This window comes from Oncorhynchus kisutch, linkage group LG5 (assembly GCF_002021735.2).
Source record: "Oncorhynchus kisutch isolate 150728-3 linkage group LG5, Okis_V2, whole genome shotgun sequence".
NCBI lineage: Eukaryota > Metazoa > Chordata > Actinopteri > Salmoniformes > Salmonidae > Oncorhynchus > Oncorhynchus kisutch.
Window position 1 is genome coordinate 53,399,909 of NC_034178.2, and position 18,831 is coordinate 53,418,739.

The 18,831-nt window shown below is 44.3% G+C and overlaps 1 protein-coding gene across 4 annotated transcripts in view; it reads right to left on the bottom strand.

The window, feature by feature from the left end:
* Positions 1-14,616, bottom strand: part of LOC109891598 (citron Rho-interacting kinase) — a 56,981-nt gene extending 42,365 nt beyond the window's left edge. For all 4 annotated transcript variants that reach the window (XM_031825397.1, XM_031825395.1, XM_031825396.1 and 1 more), the window contains exons 1-7: positions 14,306-14,616; positions 11,712-11,818; positions 11,125-11,268; positions 10,743-10,862; positions 3,244-3,414; positions 3,066-3,119; positions 2,745-2,798 (exon numbers count right to left, since the gene is read on the bottom strand). In XM_031825397.1, the coding sequence (XP_031681257.1) occupies positions 2,745-2,798; positions 3,066-3,119; positions 3,244-3,414; positions 10,743-10,862; positions 11,125-11,268 (543 nt within the window). In that variant the 5' untranslated portion in view covers positions 11,712-11,818; positions 14,306-14,616. The remainder of the gene's footprint in view (positions 1-2,744; positions 2,799-3,065; positions 3,120-3,243; positions 3,415-10,742; positions 10,863-11,124; positions 11,269-11,711; positions 11,819-14,305) is intronic.
* Between the last annotated feature and the right edge of the window lie 4,215 nt (positions 14,617-18,831).

Here is an 18,831-nt window from a genome sequence, read left to right on the forward strand (position 1 = left end):
AGTCAGTTAAGAACAAATTCTTATTTTACAATATCGGCCTACCCCGGCCAAACCCTCCCCTAACCCAGACGACGCTGGGCCAAATGTGCGCCGCCCTATGGGACACCCGATCACGGCCGGTTGTGATACAACCCGGGATCAAACCAGGGTCTGTAGTGACGTCTCTATCACCGAGATGCAGTGCCACTCGGTGTCACGTTCTGACCTTTATTTCCTTTGTTTTGTATTTATTTAGTATGGTCAGGGCGTGAGTTGGGTGGGCAGTCTATGTTTGTTTTTTAGGTTTTGGGTATTTCTATGTTTCGGCCTAGTATGGTTCTCAATCAGAGGCAGGTGTCATTAGTTGTCTCTGATTGAGAATCATACTTAGGTAGCCTGGGTTTCACTGTGTGTTTGTGGGTGATTGTTCCTGTCTCTGTGTTTGCACCAGATAGGACTGTTTAGGTTTTCGCTCATTTATTGTTTTGTTAGTTATTTCATGTCTAGTTCCTTTATTAAAGAACATGAATAACCACCACGCTGCATTTTGGTCCGCTTCTCCTTCACCACAGGAAAACCCTTACAGAATCACCCACCACAACAGGACCAAGTGGCATGGTAACGGGCAACAGCAGCGAAAAGAGGAATGGACATGGGAGGACGGTTTGGACGGCAAGAATATGGACTATACTACTTGGGAGGAAATAGACAGGTGGGCGGTCGACCCAGGGAGAGTGCCGGAGCCCGCCTGGGATTCGATGGAGCAGTGCGCGGAAGGTTACAGGAGAATGAGGTTGGCGAAGCAAGCACGGCGGCGCGGACGGAAGCCCGAGAGTCAGCCCCAAAAATGTCTTGGGGGGGGGGGGGGGGCACAGGGGGAGTGTGGCAGAGTCAGGAGTCAGACCTGAGCCAACTCCCCCTGTTTATCGTGAGGAGCCAAGAAGGAGCTCAGAACCAGAGCTGGTGTTGGAGGTGAGCGAAGCAGAGACTGTGAAGGAGTTAATGGGGAAATTGGAGGAGAGAGATATGAGGGAGTTGCTGGTTTGGTGCATGAGGCACGACATTCGCCCGACGGAGTGTGCCAGGGATTTAATGGCACCTGGGTCAGCTCTCCATACTCATCCTGAGGTGCGTTCTAGGGGTCTGGTGAAGATTGTGCCAGCCTCACGCACCAGGCCTCCTGTGCATCTCCCTAGCCTTGCACGTCCTGTGCCATCTCAGCACTACAGTGCTCCTAGCAGTGCTAACCGTGGCAGGCGTGGTGCTGGTTAGGCACCGTGTTATGCGGTGGTTTGCACGTTGTCCCCAGTATGCGTGCTTAGCCCGGTTCGCTACATCCCAGCTTCCTACATCTGCCGGGCTAGGGTGAAGATCCAGCCAGGGCTGTTGGTGCCAGCCCTGCTCTCAAAATCTCCAGTACGCCTTCACGGTCCGGTCCATCCAGTGCCACCTCCACACACCAGCCCTCCGGTGGCAGCTCCCTGCACCAGGCTTCCTGTGTGTGTCCTCGGCCCAGTACCACCAGTGCCAGCACCACGCATCAGGCCTACAGTGCGTCCCGCCTGTCCAGCGCTGCCGGGGCCTTCCTCCTCTCCGGCGCTGCTAGAGCCTTCCTCCTCTCCAGCGCAGCCGGAGTCTGCCACCTGTTCGGCGCTACCAGAGCTCCCGCCCCTCAGCCCAGAGGCGCCAGAGCCCCTCAGCCCAGAGGCGCCAGAGCCCCTCAGCCCAGAGGCGCCAGAGCCCCTCAGCCCAGAGGCGCCAGAGCCCCTCAGCCCAGAGGCGCCAGAGCCCCTCAGCCCAGCCCTTCAGTCCCGAGCTGCCGCCCCTCAGTCCCAGGCTGCCCCTCAGTCCCGAGCAGCTGCACCTCTGTGCCGAGCAGCTGCCCCTCTGTCCCAAGCTGCCCCTCTGTCCCGAGCTGCCCCTCTGTCCAGTGGGGTCATTGGGAGGGGTTGCCATGGTTAGAGAGCCACGGAGGCGGACAATGAGGCGGACTAAGACAATGGTAAAGTGGGGTCCGCGTCCCGTGCCAGAGCCGCCACCGCGGACAGACGCCCACCCAGACCCTCCCCCATAGGTCAAGGTTTTGTGGCCGGAGTCCGCACCTTTTGGGGGGGGGGTACTGTCACGTGGTGTCACGTTCTGACCTTTATTTCCTTTGTTTTGTATTTATTTAGTATGGTCAGGGTGTGAGTTGGGTGGGCAGTCTATGTTTGTTTTTCTAGGTTTTGGGTATTTCTATGTTTCGGCCTAGTATGGTTCTCAATCAGAGGCAGGTGTCATTAGTTGTCTCTGATTGAGAATCATACTTAGGTAGCCTGGGTTTCACTGTGTGTTTGTGGGTGATTGTTCCTGTCTCTGTGTTTGCACCAGATATGACTGTTTAGGTTTTCGCTCATTTATTGTTTTGTTATTTATTTCATGTCTAGTTCCTTTATTAAAGAACATGAATAACCACCACGCTGCATTTTGGTCCACTTCTCCTTCACCACAGGAAAACCCTTACACTCGGGAGCATTTAGCCAAGAATAGTTTTTTTTATCAACAACTGGTGTCAATTGTGAATGTCAATGACTCATTACATCAAAACTATTCAGCGCTTTGTACCTATTGGACCACAGTGATGACAGCTGATGACTAACTATTAATTTGGGTCCATTAAAGGGATAGGTCAACCTTTTTTGGCAAATATCTAACAACATTTCAAATGATCAGTTCAAGCAATTCCCATAGTGTGTCTCGTCAGAAGAAAACAATAGAAAATGTACCTTTGAAAGTTTGTCTTGGAGTTCCTGGATTTTCACTTGCTGTTCAGCATTGGTCTGAAAAACAGTATGAAAGATTAGCTGACTCATGTCAATGTGTGAAATTGATCTATTAATAATGGGACCCAATCTCTGCATGCTGAAGAAGGCGGAGGCCAAAACTCTTCAGTGCAAGGCAATACATTTGTGATATTATCCCTTTTATTCCCTATGGACTTTACAAAACGAGGATTCAGAACCCAACCATTTTGAAGAGTATGGGTGAGCACATTGTCTATCTCCTCAACAATACAGTTCATCTATCTACATGACATTAGGACATACCTTCTCCAGTTTGCAAAGAAGCTCCTCTACCTCGGTCTTCCCTTGCTCCTTCGCCTTGAGGAGACATGCAGACATGTTAGCATTCACAGTTCACAACTGTAGATTACTTTCAGTGGCAACACAGGAAAAACCTCCCTGGCCTACTCAGTTTCTCTCTCTCACACACACACACACACACCTTTTGGATTCTCTGCTGGTAGTCCACAGCCTTCCTCTTGAGTTCCTCGCTAGTGTTCCGGGAGTCTCGAAGCTCTGACTCGTACAGGTCACTACGGCGCCGGGCAGCCGACAGGTCCTCTTCCAGCTGTCTGATAGTGACCTGCATTTCCTCCAGCTGAGCATGGTACTCCTGAAGCAGAAGGCAAAGGAAGATACATAATATACAGTGCTGTGTTCGAGACCACCTAAAGCGAGACCTAATCAAGACCGGAGCGAATCGAGTCAAGACCAAGACCCGGAGAGGGGGGTGAGACCGAGTCAAGACCGAGACCGGGAGGGAGACTAGCGGTCCGAGACCAGAAAATGACAATGGCTGTAAGATCATGACTGTAATTTTGTCAAATCGTTACCACAATAAGAGTTCAAAATGTGCAGTATTTCTGTGTTCATATTTCAGAAAAACATATGGATCTTTTAAACATTCACTCTACAAATCACTCTACAAATGTTTACTAACCCAAACACAGTGGGGAACAATAACAGCCTTCTACACTTTCATAGAAATTCTAAGGATTAATAAAATAATATATTTATGTTCTGATTTAATCTGTTCAGCTTTTGTTAGAAAGGTTAACACTGAAGAGAAAAAAAGATCCAATCAGGATTTTCCATTTGTGGTCTCTGGGGAGATACATTTAGCAAGCTAAGTCAGCCATTGCCAAGCAGGCCATCAGAAGCTTGATAGAATGCATCTGCCATTCAAATGTATTAGGGCAACATTTTGGAGTGACAGAAGAATCAACCAATCACATTGACTTGTAATGGTGGGACGGTTTTTACAAAAATGAATGGAAACTTCTGTTTTCTTAAAGGCCAACCGGTCACTGTCTGATAGTGAGCAATTATTTTCCCAAGTTCTAGCAAGCTTTTGTTGTAGGTTAGTTTGCTGCGGCTGCGGCAGGTGTTATTGAAGAGGATGTTGTTGCTAGTTTGTTAGCTTCTCCCTTTTCAAGAATAACTTTCAACAAGAAGTTAAGTTTCAAATGATAATCATCTGGTGGATGGAACTGTGTTTTTTTTTATTGCAGCACGCTTGCTGTTGTTAGCCATCTCTTTGAAAATAACTTGTGTGAAACATTGTTGCATTTAAACCTTAGATCAGTGGTTACTTTGTGTGTTAAATGGGAAATGTTTTTTGCAATGCGTTGTAATAGTGGTACATTTCGATTGGGAAATGCTTTGCCTAATGGTTGTTTTGTATTCTTATGATTTGGCCCTACTGGCTTATTATGTCTGAGTGAATGTACTGCTGTCTTTCAAATCGGCCCTATGCAGTGTTGTAGTTCAGTCACACCTGTTGCTGGCAGCTGTATAAAATTGAGCACACAGCCATGCAATCGCCATATGCAAACATTGGCAGTAGAATGGTCTTACTAAAGAAGACTTTCAACGTGGCACCATCATAGGATGCCACCTTTCCAACAAGTCAGTTAGTCAAATCTCTACCCTTCTACCCTGCTACAGCTCAACTGTAGGTGCTGTTATTGTGAAGTGGAAACATCTAGGAGCAGCAATGGCTCAGCTGCGAAGTGGTAGGGCACACAAGCTCACAGAACGGGACCACCGAGTGCTGAAGCGCGTAAAAATCATCTGTCCTCGGTTGCAACACTCACTACCAAGTTCCAAACTGCCTCTGGAAGAAATGTCAGCACAATAACCCTTCGTCGGAAGCTTTATGAAATGGGTTTCCATGGCTGAGCAGTCGCACACAAGCCTAAGTTCACCATTTGCAATGCCAAGCATCGCCTGGAGTGGTGTAAAGCTCACCACCATTGGACTCTGGAGAAGTGGAAATGCATTCTCTGGAGTGATGAATCATGCTTCAAAATCTGGGGGTCCGACGTCAAATCTGGGTTTGGCAGATGCCAGAAGAATGCTACCTGCCCAAATGCGTAGTGCCAGCTGTAAAGTTTGGTGGGGGAGGAATAATTGTATGGGGCTGTTTCTCATGGTTTTGGCTAGACCCCTTAGTTCAAGTGAAGGGAAATCTTAAAGCTACAGCATACAATTACATTCTAGACGATTCTGTGCTTCTAACTTTGTGGCAACAGTTTGGGGAAGGCCCTTTCCTCTTTCAGCATGACAATGCCCCCATGCACAAAGCGAGGTCCATACAGAAATGTTTTGTCGAGATTGGTGTGGAAGAACTTGACTGGTCTGCACAGAGCCCTGACCTCAACCCCATGGGATGAATTGGAACGCCGACTGCGAGCCAGGTCTAATTGCCCGACCTCACTAATGCTCTTGTAGCTGAATGGAAGCAAGTCCCTGCAACAATGTTCTAACATCTAGTGGAAAACCTTCCCAGAAGAGTGGAAGCTGTTGTAGCAGCAAAGAGGGGACAAACTCCATATTAATGCCCGTGATTTTGGAATGAGATGTTCTTCGAGCACGTGTCCACATACTTTTGATCGTGTAGTGTATCATAAGTAGAAATACCAACCAGCTACCGATGTCATTCTTCTGTGAGCTGCTCCATGTAACAACCAGTTGAGAGCTACACGCTCTTGCTGCCTGCAGATAATATAATGCTGAAACTAGGCTGTGTGTGCTGTGCGCATGTGAATATATTTGACGTGTTTTGCGAATGTGTAGGCCACTTTGTGCATGATTTCGCAATACATCATTAATATGTCGTATACCTCCACTACACTACTTTGATAAACAACAGAAGGGATTAAGAAGTGAGTATACGCAATGCCCACTGAAAAAAAGTGTGTATCGGGCATATACCTGTGTATAGCCACTAGCCCTTTTGTGTTTTACAAAAAGTGCACTCTCCTACATGATTTGTGGAATTACGGTTGCTGTCCTTTTATCATCAAGAGCCGGTCACACACTGAAGGCCTATGTCCAATAGGTTCGCCAACATGTCTATAATAGATCTAAAGACTTTTGTAACAATTTCCCCGTCTCCCCTTACTAATAGTGAGCACACAACTTTCTGAATGGAAGCTGATAATTGAGTTCCTTACTCCGCTGGTCTGGTTACAAGTCCTCACTGTCCGAGACCAAGTAGAAATGTATCTGACACGAGAGACTCAATATGTGGTCTCAGGATCGGACATCTCGAGAACTACAAAACTGTTGATACAGTGCATTTGGAAAGTATTCAGACCCCTTTACTTTTTCCTAATTTTGTTTCACTATAGCCTTATGCTAAAATGTATTAAGTAAAAAACTCTGAAATCTACAAACACAATAACCCAAAATGACAAAGCGAAAACAGTTTTTTTTGCTGATTTATAAAAAATAAAAACAAATCTTGTTTTCATAAATATTCAGACCCTTTGCTATGAGACTGTCCGGTTTCCATTGATCATCCGTGAGACATTTCTACAAGTTGATTGGAGTCCACCTGTGGTAAATTAAATTAATTGGACATTATTTTGGAAAGGCACACACCTGTCTATATAAGGTCCTACAGTTGACAGTGCATGTCGGATCAAAAACCAAGCCATGAGGTTGAAGGAATTGTCCGTAGAGCTCCAATTCAGGATTGTGTCGAGGCACAGATCTGGGGAAAGATACCAAAACATTTCTAAAGCATTGAAGGTCCCCAAGAACTCAGTGGCCTCCATCATTCTTAAATGGAAGAAGTTTGGAACCACCAAGACTCTTCCTCGAGCTGGCTGCCTGGCCAAACTGAGCAATCGGGGGAGAAGTGCCTTGGTCAGAGAGATGACCAAGAACCTGATGGTCATTCTGACAGAGCTTTAGAGTTCCTCTGTGGAGATGGGAGAACCTTCCAGAAGGACAACTATCTCTGCAGCACTCAACCAATCAGACCTTTATGGTAGCGTAGAAGCCACTCCTCAGTAAAAGGCACATTACAGCCCGCTTGGAGTTTGCCAAAAGGCACCTAAAGACTCTGACCATGAGAAACCAGATTCTCTGGTCTGATGAAACCAAGATTGAAGTCTTTGGCCTGAATGTCAAGTGTCACTTCTGGAGAAAACCTGGCACCATCCCTACTGTGAAGCATGGTGGTTGCAGCATCATGCTGTGGGGATGTTTTTCAGCAGTAGGGACTGGGAGACGAGTCAGGATCGAGGGAAAGATGAACAGAGCAAAGTACAGAGAGATCCTTGATGAAAACCTTCTTCATAGCACTCAGGACCTCCGACTGGGGCTAATGTTCACTTTCCAACAGGACAACGACCCTAAGCACACAGCCAAGACAACGCAGGAGTGGCTTCGGGACAAGTCTCTTAATGTCTTTGAGTGGCCCAGCCAGAGCCCGGACTTGAAAACGATCTAATGTCTCTGGAGAAACCTGAAAATAGCTGTGCAGTGACGCCTGAGAGCTAATTTTAAATGATGAAACATTGCGAGCTACTCATACATTTGACTCTAGCATTCAAATAGGCTCTCTTTGTATTTTTCTGAATTCAGTTTTTCCTGGTTTGGGATTTTTTCAGTTTTTCACTCTCAAAATTACTATTATTCATAGAGAAACAATACAATTGGATGTTCTGAGTCCATGTCCATGCTTAAATCAGGAATGGAAAACCATTTTAAAGGGCTGAAAAAAAATCTCTCTCTCACGAATTGAATGAGACATGCGCGCACCACAGACATGCAGGGGCAAAGTTGCTGGAAATTATTTGGGTGACTGTGGTACCTTTAACTTTTTAATGCCAATGTTGAATTGACTGGATAGTAGCCAGGAGCTTGAGGTGTCTTATACTTGTGATATTTTTTCATGACATTTTGCGATGGAACACATGAAAAATACATACACTTTCAGAATTGTTTGGTGAGCTACTCATAGGTGGCCTGTGATCGACCTGCTGGAGATCCCTGCTATAATGACATCCAGCCTTCAGGATGGCAAACCGCTTCCTTATAATCATTATAAGCCAAGGCTTTTGACTCAGGCTTTCGACTCTGTCAATCACAACATTCTTATTGGCAGACTCAACAGCCTTGGTTTCTCAAATGATTGCCTCGCCTGGTTTACCAACTACTTCTCTGATAGAGTTCAGTGTGTCAAATCGGAGGGACTGTTGTCTGGACCTCTGACAGTCTCTATGGGTGTGCCACAGGGTTCAATTCTCAGGCCGACTCTCTTTTCTGTATACATCAATGATGTTGCTCTTGCTGCTGGTGATTCTCTGATCCACCTCTACGCAGACGACACCATTCTGTATTCTTCTGGCCCCTCCTTGGACACTGTGTTAACTAACCTCCAGACGAGCTTCAATGCCATACAACTCTCCTTCCGTGGCCTCCAACTGCTCTTAAACGCAAGTAAAACTAAATGTATGCTTTTCAGTCGATTGCTGCCCGCACCTGCTCTGACTTAGAATACGTGGACAACTACAAATACCTGGGTGTCTGGTTAGACTGTAAACTCTCCTTCCAGACTCACATTAAGCATCTCCAATCCAAAATTAATTCTAGAATCGGCTTCCTATATCGCATCAAAGCATCCTTCACTCATACTGCCAAACATACCCTCGTAAAACTGACCATCCTTCCGATCCTCGAATTCGGTGATGTCATCCATAAAATAGCCTCCAACACTCTACTCAACAAACTGGATGCAGTCTATCACATCATTGCGACCTGTACGCTCTCGTTGGTTGGCCCTCGCTTCATACTCGTCGCCAAACCCACTGGCTACAGGTTATCTACAAGTCTCTGCTAGGTAAAGCCCCGCCTTATCTCAGCTCACTGGTCACCATAGCAGCACCCACTCGTAGCACGCGCTCCAGCAGGTATATCTCACTGGTCACCCCCAAAGCCAATTCCTCCTTTGGTCGTCTTTCCTTCCAGTTCTCTGCTACCCATGACTGGAACGAATTGCAAAAATCTTTGAAGCTGGAGACTCACATCTCCCTTACTAGCTTTAAGCACCAGCTGTCAGAGCAGTTTACAGATCACTGCACCTGTACATAGCCTATCTGTAAACAGCCCATCTATCTACCTACCTCACCCCCATACTGATATTTATTTATTTTGCTCCTTTGCACCCCAGTATCTCTACCTGCACATTCATCTTCTGCCCATCTACCATTCCAGTGTTTAATTGCTATATTGTAATTACTTCGCCACCATGGCCTATTTATTTCCTTAACTTACATCATTTGCACTCACTGTATTTAGACTTTTTGTTTTATTTTGTTCTACTGTATTATTGACTATGTTTTGTTTATTCCATGTGTAACTCTGTGTTGTTGTATGTGTGTGAATTGCTACGCTTTATCTTGGCCAGGTCGCAGTTGCAAATGAGAACTTGTTCTCAACTAGCCTACCTGGTTAAATAAAGGTGTTCTCAACTAGCCTACCTGGTTAAATAAAGGTGTTCTCAACTAGCCTACCTGGTTAAATAAAGGTGAAAAAAAAAAAATATATATATATATATATATACATACATATATTGTCAAAATAAAAAGTAGGCTTTTCCATTTATGATTCACCAACCCATTTCTAATTGATAATATCCGACCAGGGCTGGTTTGTTGTACTAAACAGCCGTAGAATGAGCCTCTCATTGAGACGGTGGGGTTAAACGGCTTGTACTAACAGCTGTAGAATTAGCTTCTCATTGAGACAGTGGGTTTATACGGCTTATTGTACTAACAGCCGTAGAATGAGCCTTTCTGCTGCTGGACAGTATATGATGATGAATCACAGACAAAAAGCCTGATCCCTGCTAAGCCTGATCCCTATGGTGGGTGTGGAACTCTCCCTCTCTCATACTGCTTACTGCCACAGAGGGCATCATCCACTGGCTCCTAGATGTCCTACCAAAGAGATTCACACCAGACCAGAGAGTTAGACTGCAGAGCTACGCCAGGCTAGTTTCTACAAAGGATTGTGTGTGTGTCCTTGTGTCTATGTTTGAAGGTTCACGGAATTGAGTTATAAGAAAGATAAATACTGTTGTGAGAGGAATTGGTAATGAATGCAATATACTGCATTAAAGTGTATATGCATTGCAAATGTGCAAGAGTATAATGCATAATATGAGGCAGAGATGGAAGAGCAGAACAGTAACACTGGACTGGCTAGGCCTAGGCTACACAATGAACTAAAATGGTTCTCATCAACCATTCAGTGATTTCAGGAGTCCTGATCATAGATATACATCATTGGTTCTTACTAGAGTGAATTTGATTTGTTCTGGATTTGGGAACGTCTACAAAATGGTGTTTCCTTTAGAAGAACATCTAACAAGGGGAGATGTCTTGAGTTTTGGACACAACCTTAGTTTGTGTTACAACTCAAAGGCAGAGGGTTAGTTAGTAGGTTTGGTGCCGTATGTATCAAGTGTCTCAGAGTAGGTGCTGATTTAGGATCCGTCTAGCCTTTTACGTCATACGGATAGGCTAAGATGGATGGACAGAGGGGTCTGATCCTAGATCAGAACTCATACTCTGAGATGCTTGATGCATACGACCCTGTGAGTTTAGTAAGCATGATGTTCACCGTAGGGGAGTATAATTCTACCTGTTCCTTGATCTCCTGCATCTTGTTGCTCTGCTCTCTGATGTCATGCAGCAGCTGCAGAGCCTTGTCATCCTCCTGAGACACCTCCACACGGGCTGCCTCCAGGCTGCGCTTTAAGCTCTGTTCAAATGCATATATCACACACACATACATGCATGCACAAAAAAAACACACAAAACACATGAACACGTGTCACATTGTAATTGAATCACAATGCATTAAAATAAATCACCTCAACATGTATTTTACTGCAACATTGATGTAACAGTATACACGCTATAAGGTAGTCACACTAAACTCTGATGTACTGTATGTATAGATGTAGATAAGAAACCAACACACTGACATATTTTGAGATCATGCACTATAATAAGGTACTCACGCTGCACTCTGTGATGTAGGTGGCCAGGTCCTGCTCCAGGATGGTCCTCTGGGTCTCAGAGGCCTTAAGCTCCACATCCTTTTGGTGCAGAACTGACTCCAGGTCAGTCATCTTGCGCTGAAACCTAGAGATCTCCTGCTCCATCTAGGGCGTAAGCCACAAGAGACAGCGGAATATTGTACTGTCACTCAAAGGTTTCTCAGAGTTGTATACAATTTTATCAAAGGAGAAGGGATATTTTCACTCAAAAGGTGCTTATATTTAAAGTTTGCCCTATATCACTGCCAATGTCACAAGATAGGGCAGGCGATATCTGGTAATCAATACATAATTAATGAACTGTTATTGATTGGTTTAAAAGCTGATTCTAGATAAGACTATATTGGTTATAGTTGCACTGAAATCAATACCCAGCTAGAGACTCTGCCATGTATGCTATGCTGCGTATCATCCACATTCTAACTCCACTACAATCTCCTAATTTCTCCGTGATTTTCAATTAGTTATTCAAATAAAGATAAAATGCTCATTAACGTGTGGCCCATTTCCAGGGGAAAAAGCAACAAAAAAAAGAAGCTGCACATTACCTTGTGACATTTGTCTTGAGTTTCAACTAATTCTTTGTTTTTTAATATGAAGCTTTTTCTCCATGGAGTTGGTTTTGGCAGGAGAGTTGAGGCCTGAAGCCACTGGCCTAGGAAAAGACACAGGGGAGAACACATTTAATACACCATTCTTTGACAAAAATAAATACATTTTGAATTGAACGCAAAGGCATATGCTCCTTGAGTTTGACAAATATGTGTCATTCTTATTGGCACTCAATAGCTTATTTTATGACTGCCATTCAAGCTAAAAAATAATGCATTTATAATACCATTTCATTTAGCTTTGCTTCAAAGCAACTAGGCCTATTTCTTCTCTCAATATAATTTAGTACGGCGTCTATCTATTCTAGACTATGTTGAGTCAATCTGAAAAGTCAAGACCGAGTCGGCAGACATTGAATTTGAAGTCAATCCTGTAATGCTTAGAAGGTTCATTTGTGGTAATTAGATGACTGATTGAGAGGATTAAGATATTAAAGGGAAGGTACAATAAATCCACCGCTTGATGTTGGAGGACAGAACTATCGACTTAAAATAAGACTTTCTTCACTTGTTTTTTATCATAGGCTTCATTGTTTTGGGGCTTATGCCTTTGTTGTCATAAGACTAAACAAAGGATGTCTAGACCTAACTCTTAAAAAATGAAGACTTATCTTGCTGTCATACCTTCACCACTACAGATCACAATATATCATAGAAATGAAGCGCTATGTGTAAGCTTAAATCTCACCGGGATCCATTTCGTTTTCTGGCCAGCTCTGATGGAAAACGTGCTTTTATAGATTCAATCAAAAAGGATTATGTTTGAACCATTTTGTATTTTCCCTGACTACTATAAAAAGATCTGAATTACATGAATGAATATTTGCATATGCATATAATATAGATTCCACTTTCACCAATATCTATCACAGAGAATCTTGTTGACATAACGACAAATGGTCTGTCAAATTATGAACATACAAACCATGAGAAAATAGTCAAATGTCTAAATAGAAATCTGCTGTGTAAACACAACAGCACATTTCCTAGAGTTATCAGTACCGCCAACACATTAATACAGATTGAAACTGACTGATACATTGAAATGACAGAAATGGGTACATGCATCCACCAAAATCAGCACCAGTTTTCCTTGAGGGCGTACTGAGCGAGATATATCCCTCATCTCAATGCCCCTGGGAGAGAAGGAGGCTGGCGAACAGCGAACACACAATGGGTATTGCTGCCGGCATCACACTGTGCAGAGGTAATAGATGGATGGTCAGTGCTGGCTACATTGTCTAAGATAGCCAGGACTGATGGCTGGGCAGGTTCTGTGTGGTTACATGTTTGCACAGGTCAGCTACAGGAGATCCCATCTGCTCCAAGTCTGCTAAACAGATGTCCATTTGCATTTTGCCTAGATTGATCTGCATTTTCCCCTCATTGGGCATAACGAGCATTTTAATAAATTCTGCATAGGCAACACAAACTTCTATCTTGATTGAGCTGCTTGTTTGTTATCATTAAAAGCAGAGCAAAAAAGAAAACCAAAAACAGATCACTGTTTGTTAGAGCTCTACAGCACCTTGGGAGAGATGAAAAATATGTGAATGTAAAAACAGGGAAGAGAGCGGGGGAGAGAAAGAAAGGGAGAACAATGGGGGTGGGGACAAATAACATCCCGGTTTCCATAGAAATACATTATCTTCACCAATCTGCATCCCTCCTTTCTCTGACTAGCCCAATCTTGCTTTTTGTTTAGTATTTTTTTTGTCTTTTTGTCCTCCTGCTCCTCTGTATCTAGCAGCTTCTGCAATTAACCTGCCGCAGGGAACAGTTAGTGCTAGAAATGCAGCTGGTGCATTATTAGGGAATTAGCATTTAGCAAACCCCTAACTAGTTGAGTCAATTACCAACCAAACCACCCCACTGTCAAACTGGCAAAGCCGTTATACACCAAGGGGCAATAACAAAGACAGAGTCCTTTAACATGCACACAACTGGGGAGAAGAGGGAGAGTCTCCTCTACCTCACAGCAGTGCACGACATCGACACACTCACCGGAATACCAACCAGCTCTGTGAAGGTTCAATAATAGAAGAAAGCTACATTCGCTGACCACACAGCTCTGATCGGTCTGATCTCCACAGCAGTCGAAGAGGTAGACAGATGCCAACAAACCACTGGCACTCCTCTTATTCTCAATCCCAACATGAATTTCTCAATCAGACAGCTGTGTTTCAATGGTAAAAACGGTCAGTTAGAATGTATGAAATAGGGGCTTGTCTCCAAGGAGACAGGAGAGAGGGGGGGAATCCCCTCATTCGGTCTGACAGCACATCGCCAACAAGCCATTATAAAGCCAACAGCCAAGCACTGCCACTGCAGGATGAGAAAAAACTGCCAATAGACCCAGGCAGCACATAGAAAGACTTGGTTGGAGGATACCTGGAGACTGTTGCTGTGGAGTTGCTGTGGCAATGCTCAATTTCAACCCACAAGGCAAACCAGCCACCACCTGTGACTGACACTTAAGGGGAGAGGAGAGGGGTTCGACTGACTGACGCAGCTCAAGGTACAGTACTTACTCAGACTTGGCCAGTGCTGTCAACTCCCTGCTGAAGAACCAGCCTAGAAAGGGCAGGTCCTGGCCCTGGAAGCTCGGCCGCACAGGGTCTCGCTAGGCATCCGCTCGCCAGGGCCGAGGCTTCTCCGGAGGCTCCTCAAAATTGGAGGTATCATCTTCGGCGCGGAGCGTCGGAAGTAAGGGAGGGAGGGCTGCGTGAGGAGGGAAGGGAGAACGAATGAGGAAGAGAGGGGAGAGTGTGAGAGAGGTAAGCTGTGAAAGAGGCAACAGATTTTTTTTAAATGGGGGAAGTGATAGAAGAGTGAGGCAGGAGAGGGGATGTAGCACAGCAACTGGCGTACACACACACACACGCACACACAATCTCCTCTGTCTCCCTCCCCCTCTCCCATTAATACATACACTGTAGTGTCTCCCTCTCTCTCTTTCACTGCAGCAGCTCGGGCTAATCAGCTGGAGCCCTATAGCCTAGCACTCTATCTGCTCTGCTCTGCACTCACTCAATTGTCAACAAACACAGCCCCACAACACACAAACACAAACCAATCACACAAACCCACACACAATTCTCTGCATTTCAGACACACAGCAATCACACCATCCAATGATAATCTTTAACAGTATTTTATCCCTATGAAGTATTTGGATTCACTAACGTTCCTTTGATTATAGCATATTTGACAAATAGCCCATTTAATCTGGGCGGGTGAACAGCCACCCAGGCATCTGATATGATAGACAATTAACAGAACATGTCAATTAAACAAAGGATCCTAATACAGTAGCTCTATGATCAAGTGCCTGGACAGGCGACACTCACAACTGAATTTAGCTACAATTTTATTTCCATCAGGGTCAACACATCAGTATATATATATACAGTGGGGCAAAAAAATATTTAGTCAGCCACCAATTGTGCAAGTTCTCCCACTTAAAAAGATGAGAGAGGCCTATAATTTCATCATAGGTACACTTCACCTATGACAGACAAAATGAGAAAAAAAAATCCAGAAACTCACATTGTAGGATTTTTAATGAATTTAGTTGCAAATTATGGTGGAAAATAAGTATTTGGTCAATAACAAAAGTTTATCTCAATACTTTGTTATATACCCTTTGTTGGCAATGACAGAGGTCAAACGTTTTCTATAAGTCTTCACCAGGTTTTCACACACTGTTGCTGGTATTTTGGTCCATTCCTCCATGCAGATCTCCTCTAGAGCAGTGATGTTTTGGGGCTGTTGCTGGGCAACACAGACTTTCAACTCCCTCCAAAATTTTCTATGGGGTTGAGATCTGGAGACTGGCTAGGCCACTCTTACGAAGCCACTCCTTTGTCATGCTGAAAGACCCAGCCACGTTTCATCTTCAATGCCCTTGCTGATGGAAGGAGGTTTTCGCTCAAAATCTCACGATACATGGCCCCATTCATTCTTTCCTTTACATGGTGTTCTTTGGATGCAACTCAGCATTCTTTGTCCTCCAAACACGACGAGTTGAGTTTTTACCAAAAAGTTATATTTTGGTTTCATCTGACCATATGACATTCTCCCAATCTTCTTCTGGATCATCCAAATGCTCTCTAGCAAACTTCAGACGGGCCTGGACATGTACTGGCTTAAGCAGGGGGACACGTCTGGTACTGCAGGATTTGAGTCCCTGGTGGCGTAGTGTGTTACTGATGGTAGGCTTTGTTACTTTGGTCCCAGCTCTCTGTAGGTCATTCACTAGGTCCTCCCGTGTGGTTCTGGGATTTTTGCTCACTGTTCTTGTGATCATTTTGACCCCACGGGGTGAGATCTTGCGTGGAGCCCCAGATCGAGGGAGATTATCAGTGGTCTTGTATGTCTTCCATTTCCTAATAATTGCTCCCACAGTTGATTTCTTCAAACCAAGCTGCTTTCCTATTGCAGATTCAGTCTTCCCAGCCTGGTGCAGGTCTACAATTTTGTTTCTGGTGTCCTTTGACAGCTCTTTGGTCTTGGCCATAGTGGAGTTTGGAGTGTGACTGTTTGAGGTTGTGGACAGGTGTCCTTTATACTGATAACAAGTTCAAACAGGTGCCATTAATACAGGTAACGAGTGGAGGACAGATGAGCCTCTCAAAGAAGAAGTTACAGGTCTGTGAGAGCCAGAAATACTTATTTTCCACCATCTTTTGCAAATAAATTCATTAAAAATCCTACAATGTGATTTTCTGGATTTCTTTCTCATTTTGTCTGTCATAGTTGAAGTGTACCTATGATGAATATTACAGGCCTCTCTCATCTTTTTAAGTGGGAGAACTTGCACAATTGGTGGCTGACTAAATACTTTTTTGCCCCACTGTATATATATATATATATATATATATATACAGCCTTTTCCCAGCACACCTGAGGATCCCACACACAGTGATCTGTCATCAACACCCCCCCCCCGGAGAGAGCTGGCCTCTTGCCAGACTGTAGTGAATACTACTATACTACTGCTACTACTACTGTGCGTGTGTGTGTGGATTACGCTGTGTACAATATGTTTTCTTTATTCGAAGCGCAGTGAGTGGTGGGTTTGTCTATAGTCAACCATGTCTGCTGCTCTCTGCAATATGTATGGAAAATCAAATCGCAACAAAATCTCAATATCGAATCATAAAGATTTGTGAGAATCCATATTGTATTGGCACCTACGTATTGTGATAATATCGTATTGTGAGGTCCCTGGCAATTCAAACCCTAGTGTATATTGGAAAAGGATCTACCTGGAAGTTCATGATATTGTGGGAGGTCTTGGGGGCGGTGCCATCAGTGAAGGGAGACTTGATGTAGATGATCTCGTAAGCAATGACCCCAGTCACACTCCAGGCCGTAGCTACACTGGGACACCCCCTTTCATAGCTCTCAACACCTCAGAGGACAGGTAGTACTGTGTCCCAACAGGTACCCTGGGGGTTACCACCTGCAAAATGGACATCAGAGTTACTGTCACCTTAGTCATCATCTCCACATTAATCAATGTTACTATATGAAAGTTACTGCTATTATATTTAAGCAATAAGGACCGAGGAGGTGTGGTATATTGGCCAATATACCACGCCTAAGGGCTGTTCTTATGCACGGTGCAAAGTGGAGTACCTGGATACAGCCCTTAGCAGTGGTAATTTGGCCATATATATCACAAACCCCAGGTGGTGCCTTATTGCTATTATAAACCAGTTACCAACATAAATATAACAGTAAACATGTCGTTTTAATGTCACGTGCACAAGTACAGTGAAAGGCCTTTCTTGCAAGCTCCAAACCCAACAATGCAGTAGTCAATATCAATGTAGCATTACAAATAACATAAGGTAGAACAAAAACACTCCAGAAATAAGAACATGAGAAAGTAAGAAGATATATGCAGGGTCAGTTCCAATTAGGGCTGTGGCGTTCACAAACTTTCGTCAGCTAGTAATTGTCAAGCAAATAACTGCTGGTCTCATGGTAATGGACCATTTTTACTTAACATAAACACATTTAGCATCTCCTGTTCGTCTTGTTCAGCCCACCAGCGGTTTTGCCATACTCCTGTTTTCTCTCTAGTCCCTGTTTTCTAGTTTTTCAGGTTTTGACCATTCTGCCTGCCCTGACCCTGCCGTTCGGTACCTTGTGACAGTGCCCTGGATTACTGACCTCTGCCTGCTGTTCTGTACCTTTCGGACTCTGCTCTGGATTACTGACCTCTGCCTGCCCTTGACCTGTCGTTTGCCTGCCCGCTGTTTTTGTAATAAACTTTTGTTACCTCGAATTGTCTGTATCCTGGCCTTATCCTGAGGTCTGATAGCATGATGCAACTCTAATGATGATTTAGAAAAAAGTCGCAAGAAAGGGATGAGCTCTGCTTTGTTTTTTTTGCGCTGGCTGTACACACTTCATCATTCTCTCACTCACAATTTGACAAGGACTTGATAATGCCTCGAATTTCCCAGCAGCGTCCCCTTTGTGTGGCCGTAATGCCCCCTAAAAAAAATCCATGCTTTTTGCAGGGTAGCCTAGTGGTTAGAGCATTGGACTAGTAACCGAAAGGTTGCAAGTTCAAATCCCCGAGCTGACAAGGTACAAAATCTGTTGTTCTGCCCCTGAACAGGCACTGTTCCTAGGCCGTCATTGAAAATAAGAATTTGTTCTTAACTGACTTGCCTAGTAAAATAAAGGTAAAAAAAATATATATAATTCCCTTCTCCCTGCATGCTGTGTGCTCTGAAACACCTCTCTGTCACGTGATTGGGTCTTTCTCACAGGCTACAAGTGAAGACAGACACCACATTCTGAGGCGCATGTTGGAAGAACTGTCCACATTTACTTTTTGTCAGCCAACAAGATGAGTAGGCCTAACAAACAGCAAAAGCACTAGCCGATGTCAATCTACTTTCCCCATAGTACAAAAGTTGATGTATTCTATTGTGCGAGAAATAAATATTCCAAACATAGTCTGGGACAGTTGTGGGATGTGATAGATCCCAAATTAATACAACCGCTAGCATCAAAAACCTTTTTTTATGCAATA